The sequence below is a fragment of the Bicyclus anynana genome, chromosome 15 (genome assembly GCF_947172395.1).
Source record: "Bicyclus anynana chromosome 15, ilBicAnyn1.1, whole genome shotgun sequence".
Lineage (NCBI taxonomy): Eukaryota > Metazoa > Arthropoda > Insecta > Lepidoptera > Nymphalidae > Bicyclus > Bicyclus anynana.
In genome coordinates this window covers 4,046,446-4,061,147 of record NC_069097.1, presented here as the reverse complement: position 1 = coordinate 4,061,147, position 14,702 = coordinate 4,046,446, and the positions used below count along the sequence as shown (strand labels likewise).

The 14,702-nt window shown below is 36.8% G+C and overlaps 1 protein-coding gene across 1 annotated transcript in view; it reads right to left on the bottom strand.

The window, feature by feature from the left end:
* Positions 1 to 14,702, bottom strand: part of LOC112047444 (regulating synaptic membrane exocytosis protein 2) — a 262,982-nt gene that overhangs the window by 105,894 nt on the left and 142,386 nt on the right. The window contains exon 3 of the mRNA XM_052885854.1: positions 6,143 to 6,315. Coding sequence (XP_052741814.1) covers positions 6,143 to 6,178 — 36 coding nt within the window. The 5' untranslated portion in view covers positions 6,179 to 6,315. The remainder of the gene's footprint in view (positions 1 to 6,142; positions 6,316 to 14,702) is intronic.

Genomic DNA, 14,702 nt, shown 5'->3' with positions numbered 1-14,702 from the left:
TTCACACACGAATAATTTCAGGTATGCAGGTTTTCCACGATGGTTTTCTTGCACCGTTTGAGATACGCGATATTTAATTCCTAAAATGTACTTATCTGAAAAATTGGAGGTACATGCCCCGGATTGGATTTAAACCTACTATCCGAATCGAAGGCAATTATAAATCGCATAAATAAATCTAACCCCAAAAACATTCAATTGGTCAAAAATAATGTAATAGTAAAATGAAAATCGTATCCACAACAGCCGGGGATCGAATCCGTGACCTCTTTTTGAGTCTGCCATAATAGTGAGTACGATAACAGGCGGAGATCGAATCTATGAATTTCCGTAAAATCTAGCACCTTTCGAACTTGGGCTTGTACTTTTAAGGCTTAGAAATAACGATATTCATAAGAACTTCGCAAATATTCATGTCTGTTGCTATAAAGCAACAGTTTTATGGGATTCGTAATATATTTAACACTTTTTTCTAAGCGGTCCCGGAAAAGTGACGACGGTAGGCGTAGATTATCCTGAAAAAGGGAAACGACTCCCTAATGAGCTGTTCTTCATGTTTTTTCACCGAAAGTGTTTAAAAATGTATTAAGTCGTGCTGAAGGTTGCTAACCCTTTTCTCGATAACACAAATTACAATGAGTTTAAGCTTAAATACGGAAAAGTCAATATTAACAAATTAATAATTAAAAAAAAACATGTCGGGATTTTAGTAAAATAAAGACGGTTCGAAACAAACGACAATAAATAATTTCTTATCTATACTTATAATAAACTAGCGGACGCCCGCGACTTCGTCCGCGTAAAATTCGATGTCAACTTTAACCCTCCCCCCTACCCTACCCCACCCCTACCCTACCCCTAACCTACCCCTACCCTACCCCTACCCTACCCCTACTCTACCTCTACCCTACCCTACCCAACCCTACCCTACCCCTACCCTACCCCTACCCTACCCTACCCAACCCCTACCTCTACCCTACCCCTACCCTACCCCCACCCTACCCCAAACCTGCCCCTAACTTACCTACACCTTACCCCCATCCTAACCCTACCCCACCCGTATTCGAGAGTGGTGCGATGACCAAGGGAAATAGAGACTTCTATGCTAATAATATAAAGAGGTAAAGTTTGTGTGGTTGTAGGAGGTAATCTTTGGATCTACTGGATCGATTTGGAAAATTGTTTTTCCAATAGAAAGCTACGTTATTTGCGAGTGTCATAGGCTATGTTTGATCCCCTTATTCACACGGGAACGGGAACTACGTAAATGAAAGCGCGGGGTGTCATATAGCGGAATTTCTGCGTCTTTTAGAAATTTTGAATTATCTCCGAAACTATTTAAGTAATTAACATACTGTAAAGGGCAAATCTTATCTCCATAACATCCTTGTGATTATTAAATAATTTATTTTAATAAGGATTAAAGTTTAGTTGTATAAATAATGACGTAAACCAAAGTATATAAAATTAATAATTTTTAAAACACAAATATCTGCTAATATATAGAAGATAGATATATGGTGTCGCGGACTTTTTTGTAGAACTTTTAAAGATACATAAAGTCTCTATACATTAATTAAAATTTTACACAATAGTTAAGGCAGCGCATGCGAATAAGTCTGTTTAAGACGATTTTCGGTCCGACCTGTATGACAAAAACTGTGATAACTCTGCTAATATATATAATACCTATATAAAATATAGCCTATAGCACTCCCCGATAATGTAGCATTCTACTGGTGAAAGAATTTTTGAAATCGGACCAGTAGTTCCGAAGATTACCCCATTTAAAGAATGTGACAAACTTACAAACTTTACCTCTTTATAATATTAGTATAGATCAGTAAAGAGGTCAATTCTGTACACGAAATATATTTCCAAAATAACTATAGGGGGTGATTAGTGATTGATACTGATGCCAAAAATGCAATCAGTAAACATTTGTCTGTCTGTCTGTCTGTATGTTCGTTATAGAAACAAAAACTACTCGACGGATTTTAACGAAACTTGGTACAATTGTTTTTCATACTTCTGGGCAGTTTATAGTATACTTTTCATCACGTTACGATCAACAGGAGCAGAGCAGTGAAGGGAAATGTTGGGAAAACGGGAGAAGTTACTCCATTTTTACAGAGATACTACTGTAAGGGCTGAATAAAAGAGGCATAAGGGCGGACGAAGTCGCGGGCGTCCGCTAGTTATAAATAAAAGCTCAGTATTTATGAAATAGGCTAATGGTTCTGACAAATTATATAACCTTGAACAAAATTCCGACAATGTGCGACGTTGATACGCATTTTATTGTTGCTGATTAGACACAGATAGTACAAAAGGGACACGTTACGGTTATACAGGTGTCCCGATTTTTCAAAATTTTCATACTTTAACTAGTAGACGTTTTTTTTTTTTTTTTTTTATTTATTATTCAACAAAAAACACATTTAAATTAAGCCTAACCATAGTGCAACACAAACCACAGTTGGTTTCACCGTGCACAGGTTATCATTATATAATACAATATTTAGGAACAAAAGTAATTAACAAACAGAAGAGGATAAATACCAAGAATAATCATTATAGGGTAGTTAAATAAAAGTGTGAGTGAACCGGTGCTGTGACGCGGTGCTGACACAAAAAATAATTCTTAAGTTTCCGCTTATGTACGTTCGTGAGTATATTAGAATCTTTTAGAAGATTCTTTACCGCATCCGGAAAATCTTTAAAGATAGTTGGAACAATATTTTCCAGCCTTCTCTTACCATACCCATTTATGAAGGTTTGCGGATTCATCCGCGTAGTTCCCGTTCTCGTAAAAATACGGGGATAAAATATAGCATATAGTCTTCCTCGATAAATGGGCTATCTAACACTGAAAAAAAATTTCATATAAGACCGGTAGTTCCTGAGATTAGCGCCTTCAAACATAGAAACGAACAAACTGTTCATCTTACTAATATTTAGTATAGATAACGGGACATCCTGTATATACTCGCAGCTTCATACAAATATACATTGCACAGAGAAGTTCTTCTAATCACATAATTTAGACTTTTACTAGAGAACTTATCATCATTAACAACCCATTTTATTCGGCTCACTGTTGAGCACGAGTCTCCTCTCAGAATGAGAGGGTTAGTCTAATAGTCCACCACGCTGGCTCAATGCGGATTGGCAGTCTTTACACACGTAGAGAATTAAGAAAATTCTCTGGTATGCAGGTTTCACGCAGGACACGTAATATTTTTCTTTAAATGCACATAACTGTAAAGTTGGAGGTTCATGCTTCGGACCGGATACGAATTTATGCCCTCAGAATCGACGGCAGAGATCAATCCACTAGGCTGTCACTATTACGTCTCTTGGAGAACTAATAGAAATAACATCACACTATCACACTTCACATCACATCACATCACATCACACTAATATATAAATGCGAAAGTTTGTGTGTAAGTGTGTATGTTTGTCCCACCTCTGTGAAGCGGCTACTGAAGCAATTTGGCTGAAATTTGGAATGGAAATAGAATTTACTCTGGATTAACACATAGGCTACTTTTTATCCCGGAAAAATCCATGGATCCCACGGGATTTGTGAAAAACTGAATTCCACGCGGACGAAGTCGAAGGCGTTCGCTAGTCAGTAACACAATATATTTTTTTAAACTGGTTCTTTTTAAGATCTATATAAATATTAAATGACACTTCCCGTCAGAATCTACTCTGCGATAGACTTCACTCACACATAGATTTGACTTTCGAAAGTGCTTGTATAAAAGCCTACTAGAAGTAAATAGATTTGAAATTTGACCGAGTAATAAAATACTTTGACTAGAGTCAACAAGCATTATATTTTCGACATTTCCATACAGAAAGGCGAATATTATTCTCGGCAGACTAGATAACGAGTCCTTAATGAGGCTCTCTCGACAGTAGAGGTCCCTCTACAATCCTTTTCACTGAATCACTATATTTCGTCTCATCATTTCAGTAAGGATTGTAAATAAACGCAATTAAAATATTAGCAAACGTTGTTTTGCGTTATCGCTATTAAAAAATAGGGGTTGATGGTAGACGGAGCAATTTAGGGTTGTATTTGACCACCCTTATCGCTTAGGGGTATGAAAAATAGATGATGACTGATTCTCAAAACAGCCGCCCTTGCCAAGTGGCACATCGATTTTCTTCCTACGATCGCTAACGCTTCGAAAACTAGAAAGATGTATGGGAATGACATTGATATCGACAGGTCACGTGATCAAGATCTGTTATTCCGATACATTTTTCTAGTTTTTGAAGCGTTAGCGAACGTAGAAAGAGAATCGACGTGCCACTTGGCTAGCGGGCAGGACTGTCCGGATATGCACACAAAACTTCATAAAAAGTCACTCCTGCCGTTTTGGAGGAGTTTAGGAACCGCATTACGCGAAATTTATATATTAGAGATATAATAAACACAAATAAGTACATATAAGCTAAGAAAGATAACAAAAGAATTAGAATTGTACATTTTTGTGAATTTCCTTAAAAGTAGCGTGACTTTAAGTTGAACCTAATGTATTTTGTAAGGCTTTTTTTTCTAAGTTTTGAAAAAATCCACCATTTATAGGTTTGAATACGACTTTTAATAATATACATCATATAGAATTTTCGGTAATGTATTTATTGATTATATTTAAATACTCGTAGTTTATTTGATAGATCTCCTGATTTAGGTCAACCATTATTACTTATCTAACAAAATCGCTTAGTGTTCCATCAGCCCAATTAGGCTTCGTACGCCCACTCATTTTGAACTACGATAATGTCCAGTAACTATGAATAGGACAAACGAAAGGTTATCAATAATAATTTGAAAGCTAATAAAATATTATTTTACCATTTATAACAACATTTATAAAAACAAACGTAATTAGTGTATACTAGCGGGCACCCGTGACTTCGTCCGCGTGGAATTTTCACAAATCCTTCAGTAACCATGGATTTTCCGGGATAAAAAGTAGCCTATGTGTTAATCCAGTCTATTATCTATCTCTACTTCAAATTTCAGGTGATTTCGTTCCGTAGCCGAGGTGTGAAAGAGTAACAAAAATTCATAGCATCATTCATTAATGTTGCAAATCTCGGGAATCCATGGATTTTTTCGGCATAAAAAGTAGCGTTTGTGTTAATCCACAGTAAAATCTGTTTCCATTCCAAATTTCAGGTAAATCGCTTCAGTAGTAGCGGCGTTACAGAGTAACAAACATCCAAACAAACATACATCCATACAACCTTTCGCGTTTATAATATTAGTAGGATAAGAAAGTTATAGGATTAATATCACAGTTATAATCAGAAGATAAAAAGACAGGCAAAGTGATAACCTGGATCTGAAAGTACTCTAAATAATCTGTTTTTTTTATAAATAACTTTAAATACTTTAAAAATCTAAAAAATTACAAATGTTGGATTTAAGCCACGTGACTATTTTTTTTGTATTCCTGACAGCAAACCCTTTAATGTGATATCCAAATCATGGGGGTGGATTCCCAACAGCCAGTCCGCCATCTTGGGGAAGCCGCCACATTGGATTTTCATCCTAATCGAAGACCGGGATGTGTTTGAAATTAAGATTCCAAGATTTGTCTTTACTACATAGTTAAAGTGATTGGGGACACCGCCATATTTGATTTGTAATGACGTTTATTAGTTAGTCATGTATTGTCATCTGCACTCAGAGCGTGTGCAAAATTTTATCCTAATCGAAGATCGGGATGTGGATCAAATTAAGATTTTCTTACATACCTAGTTACAAGTGAAGCTAATATAAAGCGTGTAAAAAGGAATATTCTTTCATAAAATACATAATTATTAAATTAATTAATTAGTTAAATGTTCTCAAAATTAAGAATATCGATTGTAGTACATTAAATACTTTCTACTATGGACTATGACTATCAAAATATGAAAATGAATTCAACGTTCAAAAGTCAACGGATTAAATCGTTAAACAACTTCTATAAATTCAGTAAATTGTAGCTACATTCGATTGTAGCTTTATGATATACCTACTACTCGTGTATATGATAATAATTTTGGATAACTATGAAATGGATATAAATTCAGTGGATTAGTGGAAATAATTCTTTTTCACTTTACTCACCTTCTTCATAAAGGACATCACATTTGTGGGCAGCATGGCGGCGCTTTGTCTGTCACTTCAAGTCACATCACTACACCAAGTTAAAAAAAAAAACACTGCACTAATCGGGAATCAACACGCCGCCACCGAAACACGACATTTTTAACACTTCGCTCACTTCACTAGCCGAAAACCTGAAACAAAGAAAATCTTATTTGAGTATACTCATATTGAAGCGCTTTTTAAATGACTCGGATAGTTTTAGAGATATATATTATAATTTAAAATATATTCTATATATTTTGTTGTAAAAAAATGTATATATTATATACCTAGTATATAGTAATGGATATATACCTAGTATATGAATGGATACACGGCAAAGTTACGGGGCAAGTCCCAGCCGCTCTGGTCGGGGCGCGGGGCCGGAATGAGCAAAAGCTAGCATTCAACAGGTAGGATTTTGTTCAGTTCATACTATAATTTACTAACGAATGATGGTATCAGTGTTCTGCACGCTATCTTATGTAGGCGTTCGTTGGTTTTGAAAGCTTTCACGAGTTCAATATAAATAGATATGGATTGGAATCGTCCCGCAATGCTTAAAGGAAATGAGATGTTTTGTAGACTCATAAATATGTTGATTTGAATAAAGGTAGATTGGTCTGAATTGAAATTCAAGAGGACCCAAGTTCAACCCCCAAATATTGTCATACCCACAGCCCACTTATAATACTAATCATATTTTAAAAGACTAGTAAATATTTTACAAAATATAATCCTTTTCGCAATGAAATCTGTTAAAAAGGAGATATTTTTTTTAATTATAATAAAGATCATTTAACCCGCTGCCATTTTTGTTATTTTTCGAAATCACGGCTCACGATGAATGTGGGTATAAGTATAGAATGAATACACAGACATATAAAAATGTTAAGTAACCTATTACCCAAAGTTTCACGTTGCCAAGATATCTAAAATAAATTATAATATTACTAACAGAACTTCGCGGTTTCATCCGTCTAGTTCTCATTTCCGTGACCGCGGGGATAAAATATAGCCTATGCTACTTCCTCATAATGTAGCTTTCTATTGGTGAAAGAGTTTTGCAAATCAGTCCATTAAATTTTGGTGTTTATTCGTTACTAGCTGACACCCCGCGATTTCATGAGTGTGTTTCGCGTTCCCATGAGAATACGGGGATAAAATATAGCCTATGACAGTCACAAATAACGTGGCTTGCTCGTGGTGAAAGAATTTTCATAATCGGTTCAGTAGATCAAGAGAATAGATCAAGATTGTATCATCACTTACCATTAGATGAGATTGTAGTCAAGGGCTAACTTGTAAAGAATAAGAAAAATTGAAATATTTCAAAATAGTTTCTTATATTTTTCAAGGTCTTCTTTCTTCTTTCTTCTTTTCTTCCTGGGCCTTATCCGCACTTGGCCAATTTTTCAAGGTATCTCACTCTTTAATAATTCCAACACCCATTAGGAAAACTCTCAAAGAATTTTTCCAGTTAGCTTTGTTTTTGTCTTAGTTTTTCTTTGTCTTCTTTTGCTTCGGCGTTCAAAAATATACCTACGAAAAGTTGCTAGACAGCGAGAAAACTAGATTTGAATCTATTTTCTTATTTTATTTTTAGTCTATTATTTTAACCTAATTAGTCCTGTAGTTTCAACGATTTCTACTAAAATACCAGCATTCAATATTTTAAGGAAAATTACATCACATCACACTAATATTATTAAGGCGAAAGTTTGTGTGTAAGTATGTTTGTTCTTCTTTTACGTTGCGGCTACTAGCGATTTTGCTGAAATTTGGAATGGAAATAGATTTTACTCTGGATTAATTTACTTTTTTATCCCGGAAAATCCATGGTTCCCGCGGGATTTGTGAAAAACCGAATTACACGCGGACGAAGTCGCGGGCGTCCGCTAGTTACATAAATCTGTGTCAATTTAACTTCAAGCTTGCAGCTACAGTTGGTTTCCAACCAAGACGTATAGTGATAATATTTATTTTCAATTTGCACCGCATAAGATATGGGTAGCAATAGTGAGCTGAGTTTAATTATAAAATAGAATGCAACAGCTGTTTGTATAATATTAATTAGTTTTAGTTTTCATACTAAATTATTTTGTAACTTAACTTAAAAAAAAATAGGCCAAAGACAAACGTCTTTACGCAAAAGATGCCGAGTTTTTGCCGTAAAGAGTAAGGAGGTATATCTACTTGGTTTATGGTTTTATTGATAAAAACTTTAAAGACGAAGGCTTCGTCGTAATTACTCTTGGCTCAAAGAAAGCATTTGAGTCGAATGAGCTTTGGGAATAGGTTTTCCGGCATCTATTTACTCGCTTATGCCGTGAAGGTCGTAAGCCGTTTCCGCAAACATACCAAATTGAAAAGTCGTCAGCTTTAGATATAACATAGACGAAGAGAGGACTACTAAAACTCATTCACAATACGAACAGAGTCGATAAAGCTGATAGCTGCAGCCTGATTCAACATACTACGTATATATTTGTGTGGTTTTATTGGTACGTGAAGTTTATGCAGGGACGTAGTTACCGCCATAACAGCCGTGTCAATGCTACGGGGCCCCAGGACTACAGGGACCCCTTACGTGCGTAACCAAAAATAGTAAATTTTAATTCACTTAATCCGGTGCTTTCCAGGAAAAAAAAACTGCAAAGTTTTTACTTCAGAAATGACAAAAGTCAAAAAAGTAATCTTTTTTTCTGGTTGAGCATGCTCCCAAAACATGGAAACAGCCTAGGTTAAGTTACTGTCATATTTATTTTAAGCGAGCATTTTTGTTTCTTTGGTGGGAAATCTACCCTTCTTTTGGGGGGCCCCCAACTAATAGTGATACAGGGCCCCCCAAGGCACGCTACGCCACTGAGTTTATGATTATTGAAGTGCAAAATCTATTTGCGCGTTTTAGCAGTAAAATCGACTCGTATGCCGTGACGGCAAACAGCATGATGCTGTGTGTGCGAGGTTACTTTTCTGTGTATCCTATCCTACGAATATATAAATATGTCAGAAAATTTGACATTCCGTAGCCATATAAAAGATATATGTACCAAAGCCTATAGGACTCCAGGGTTTGTGCTACGCCAGTCACAGCATTTCAAATCTGTTGAAGTTATAAAGTTTTTGTATAATGCTTAAGTGAGGACCTTAATCAGCCCAGCCGGGGTCGAACCCAGGACCTCCGTCTTGTAACCACGGAGGCCGTCACCATGTAAGCTTATCTTATCGCTACAAAATTCGAGAAGGAAGAAAATTCTCTCAACCCATGTACCTAGTAGCATTTGTAAACTTTAATTAAATTGATAATCGGTTTATTTAAAAAACGAATACAAATTTATAATCAATCTAGACCTCGGTTAAACCTAAAAAAGAAACAAAATACTGTTAACAATAGTCTCACTAACAAAGCAAGGAGATTTTTCTTTTTATAACTGTAATTAAATGTTATTGTTTCATTATCACATTTAAATTTTGCTACGTATTCTCAGTTCCAATCACGTAAATTCCCCGAATGTATCCCATATTATTTGGTACGGTCTTATTACATTTTGTTTTTGTAAAATTATAATTAATTTAGGTAGGTCGTATTTTGTTGTTCACTCAATGAATATCTATGAATTTTTATTTTTGCTAATAATATTCTCCAATGATTTTATGGTTCTCATTTTTTTATCAACTGATTTGAACAATTTACTTTTAATTTAATTATTAAATTACTTAGTACTAACTGAATACCTGTAAAATATACAAAACTAGCTGACGCCGCGTTTCACCCGCGTGGTTCCCGTTCCCGTAGGAATACGGGGATGATATATAGCCTTTAACCTTCCTCGATAAATAGGCTATCTAACACTGAAAAAAAATTCAAATCGGACCAGTAGTTCCTGAGATTAGCGCGATCAACCAAACAAACAAACTATTCAGCTTTATAATATTAGTATAGATAAGAAAACACTCTCTAGCCCAATCTAGCTGAGACTATAAACAAAATTCATAATAAAAAATATATTTTAATTCAAACTTATTATATTAATTGGTTATTAGCTCTTAGCCTATCAGCACACCTACTCGCGCAGGTAAAATCGCTCCGACGAATATCTCGTAAAGTGTGTCATCCAAATTGATTCGCGTCCCTACCCACGTTGGATGACATCGTTTAATCGATACTCTGTACCTCCAGTAGGCCTAACATGCGACCAAACGACGTATGTCGTGAAGAGAAATATACAAATATCGACCAATAGCTCATTCGGAAATATCGGTATCTCTTTAATTGCATTAGGACGAAAGAGATAAGAGTGGGACTACTCTGCCGCCATTGGTCGACATTTTGCCTATTTTTCTTCAAGAATTATGTCCTTGGTCGCATGCTAGGTGACCGCCCCTGTAGCCAAGTGGCACGTCGATTCTCTTTCTACGATCGCTAACGCTTCGAAAACTAGAAAAATGTATGGGAATGACATTTGCTATCCACAGGTCACGTGATCAAGATCTGTCATTCCCATACATTTCTCTAGTTTTCGAAGCGTTAGCGATCGTAGAAAGAGAATCGACGTGCCACTGGCTACAGGGCCTGAACAGGCACACGAACTACTCAAATACAATACCTTAGCAACAGCACAGAATACATTGGCAATAGCCTAATTGCTATGCATAGCCACTTAAGAATTTTATATTCGATTCCAATATTTTCTCGACGCTCGGATGGTTATCGATTATTCTAGTGTAGGGGCCAATGGTAGCAAAATTAGCTCGGTATATTTTGTTGCATTTAAACATTATATTATCAGTACATATAAATAAAATTGAAATGTCTGTGATTTATAAATAACTGTGTTGAAAAAGTGCTTATTATTATATGTTGTATGTATATATTATTATATTATGCTATATTATTTACACGATACTAAAATACAAACAACGGTTTTTAAAATTTTGTTTGTCTTCCTGTTTGTCAGGGATAATATCTGGTACGGATGAACCGATTTTAATGGTTATTGAGCAACATTTGGGCTACTTTTTATCCCGGAAAATAAATGGTTCTCGCGGGTTTTGTGAAAAACTTAATTTTATACGGACGAGGTCGAGCGCGTTTATCTGGTGGGGGTCGACAAACACTGCGCTTTCTAGTGCAGGGTCGCCATTCCAGCACCTTGGAACCCCAAAATCCATCGGCTCTTCGAAATATGTGCCCCACCACATTGTCACTTCAGCTTCGCGACTCGCTGAGCTATAACGGTGACTTTGGTTCTTCTACAGATCTCCTTATTTCTGATCGATCGATTCGATCACGCAGCGATACTCCGAGCATAGTACGTTCCATCGCTCGCTGTGTGACTCTGAGCCTTCTTATGAGGCCCAAAGTCAGCGACCAAGTCTCGGAACAATAGGTCATCACTGGCAACACGTACCGTTCGAAGACTTTTTTCTTTAGACAAAAAGATATCGCGAAGTTTTCCGAATTCTGCCCAGGCCTGTATCCATGTGAAACGTCGATTCTCTTTCTACAAATGCTAAAGCTTCGAAAACTAACAAAATGTATGAGAATGACAGATCCGATCGAGAAGTTCATCACGTGACCTGTCATACCGAATGTCATTCCCAAATATAAATTAATTTTCGATGCGTTTGCGATCGTAGAAATAAAATCGACGTTCCACATGGCTACGATTCAGCTATAAAATCATCTGTACATTGGCAACTATACCTTTATCAACACAGCAATGCTTGGCGGCAGAAATAAACACGAAGGTAGTACTTCCCTAGCTTTGTTACAAAAAGTTTTACCTACTCCTGCTTTTGCAAAGATTTTAATGTAATTTTATTGATATATAAAATTACTTGCGTAGGTAATAAGTAGCTCCCCATATGAAAGAGAAAAAAAAATATGGTTAAGGATTAGGTACCTGTATCACGGTAGTATAAACGTACAAAATAAAGCCTAAACCTTTTTACAAAACGTTGGTTAAAAAAATGTATCCTAGAACATTGTGTGCGATATTAAATCGCGCGGATAAGTCGATTACAAATGTCTATCGCATGGCTGCCTGCCTCACGCCTGCGAGGGATCAGCCTGGCTAAATGGACCGGCGGGATTCGAAACAAACCTACAGTAATACAAGGGTTACCCTATTGGTATTTGGTAAATGTTCATCCACATAGAACTCGCTGTATTTACTGTAGGTTATGGAAATTATGTCGAATGACGTACCTATACCTACTTAGCGATATGGCGTGGCTTACAAAAAGGGCAAGGCAGCGCCACGATTTTTATAAAATAAAAAAAAGACTTAGAGAAGAGAAGAAGAGAGAAGCAAATCCAAATGTGCATACCTACTTCATAAAATTCATTACACAAAATCTAGCACAAAAAATATGCCTCTTAAAAGCTTGCAGCAATGGTAGGCTCGCGCCCTTGAATTGACCATTTTTTATCATACTCATACTCGTAGATTGCTCCTTCCTAAAAATAATTTTCCGGAATAAAAAGTAAGTTAATCTAGACTAAAAATCATTCTGCACCTACTCCGACTAGAGACATTACATGATACCGCATTATATTCCGAAAAAAAAACAAAGTGCATCCTAAACTTGGACAAGACCCTCAATTATCCATAAAATAAAACCAGATAGATTTTAAAGCTGACAACAACCTGCTTAATGGGCCACCGTACTTACTAATTTTAAAGCCGACACGGAAACAACATCCATAATGGGCCACCGTACTTAGTACCTACCTATGTCCTATATTAAAAACATAAGACTAACCAACTTTCAGTCATCGTAAAATGAGATAAGTACCAGGGGCGTAGCTACTACCGTGTCAGTCGTATCAATGACTAGCTGACACTGCGCGGTTTCACCCGCTTTGTTTCCGTTCCCGTAGGAATACAGGGATAATATATAGCCTATAGCTTTCCTCGATAAATGGGCTATCTAACACTGAAAGAATTTTTCAAATCGGACCAGTAGTTCAAGAGATTAGCGCGTTCAATCAAACAAACAAACAAACTCTTCAGCTTTATAATATTAGTATAGATATGGGGACTCAAGACCAGACTACAAGGGTATGTGCGAAAGCCAAAATTAGTAAAATTTAATTCACAATCTCTTTAGGTACCTACTGGTGCTTCCCGGAGAAAAAAACTGCTATAAAGATTTTCGGGATTTGCTGCTCGTTTATTGGGCCACTGAATTAAGTAGGTAATCACAAGCTCTCGTTCTTATATTTTCATAACTTTGGGTACCTATAAAGTAGTTTAGTAGGAAAGTGCTACATAACATAGACAACGCTAATGCTAGCCACTCACCATCCAGTCCACGTGCCATGCAGCGCTAACGGCAGGACATAAGATAAAACTGATCGCGTGTTTTTTTTAATTCTCTACAAGTTAGCCCTTGACTACAATCTCACCTGATGGTAAGTGAAAAGTGAAGATGCTATCTAAGATAGATAGCTAACTTGTTAGGAGGAGGATGAAAATCCACAGCCCTTTCGGTTTCTACACATCGTACCGGAACGCTAAATCGCTTGGCGGTTCGTCTTTGCCGGTAGGGTGGTCACTAGCCACGGCCAAAGCATCCCACCAGCCATTCCTGGACCAATGAAAACCTCAATCGGCCCAGCCAGGGATCGAACCCAGGACCTCCGTCTCATAAATCCACCGCACATACCACTGCGCCACGGAGGCCGTCAAACATTACCTTTTACAGTTGGTCGCTATTCGCATGTCATGCACATTGCGACCAACACACTATAGTAAGTGGATAGCATTATCCGTATGCTAATCTACGACCAAAGTGCTGGAATGGCGACCCCGCACTAGTAAGCGCAGTGTTGGCCGACCCCCCACCAGGTGGACTGACGACATCAAGCGAGTCGCAGGGATTCGCTGGATGCAGGTGGCTCAGTATCGTGACGTTTGAAAGTGCCTACAAAAGGCCTATGTCCTACAGTGGACGTCCATCGGCTGATATGATGATGATGAATCTAGGACCTAGGTTAAAGGCTTCCCTTGTTCCGGGATTAGTACGAATATAATTGATTGGACTTGAATTTCGAAACAAATCTAGAAGTGGCCTTTCTTATCCGAGGCTTGCGCCGCAATATTCCCTCCTTTGAATTGAAGTAGGTACTCATTGTTATCCTTTGTTGTATTTTTAATAACTGTACCTTAACAGAAACGGTACGTCATTCTCCCACAAAAATAATTATACTAAAGCCATTCTCGATGTGTAGATACTGTTTACCAACAAACAAATTAAAAATGAAGGTTTCGCTATAATAAATCGCTAGTGCTAATCACACTTAATAATAATTATAATTGAATTAAAACTCGTTTTTATATTAATGAAAATAAATTCGATTTATAACCTTAGAACAATTAGATTTAATATATTTTGTATAACATTTCATGAACAAACAGTAGGTACCTACATCTAATATATAAAATTCCCGTGTCACAGTTTTCGCTGCCATACTCCTCCGAAACGGCTTGACCGATTTTGATGAAATTTTTTGTGCTTATCCGGTATC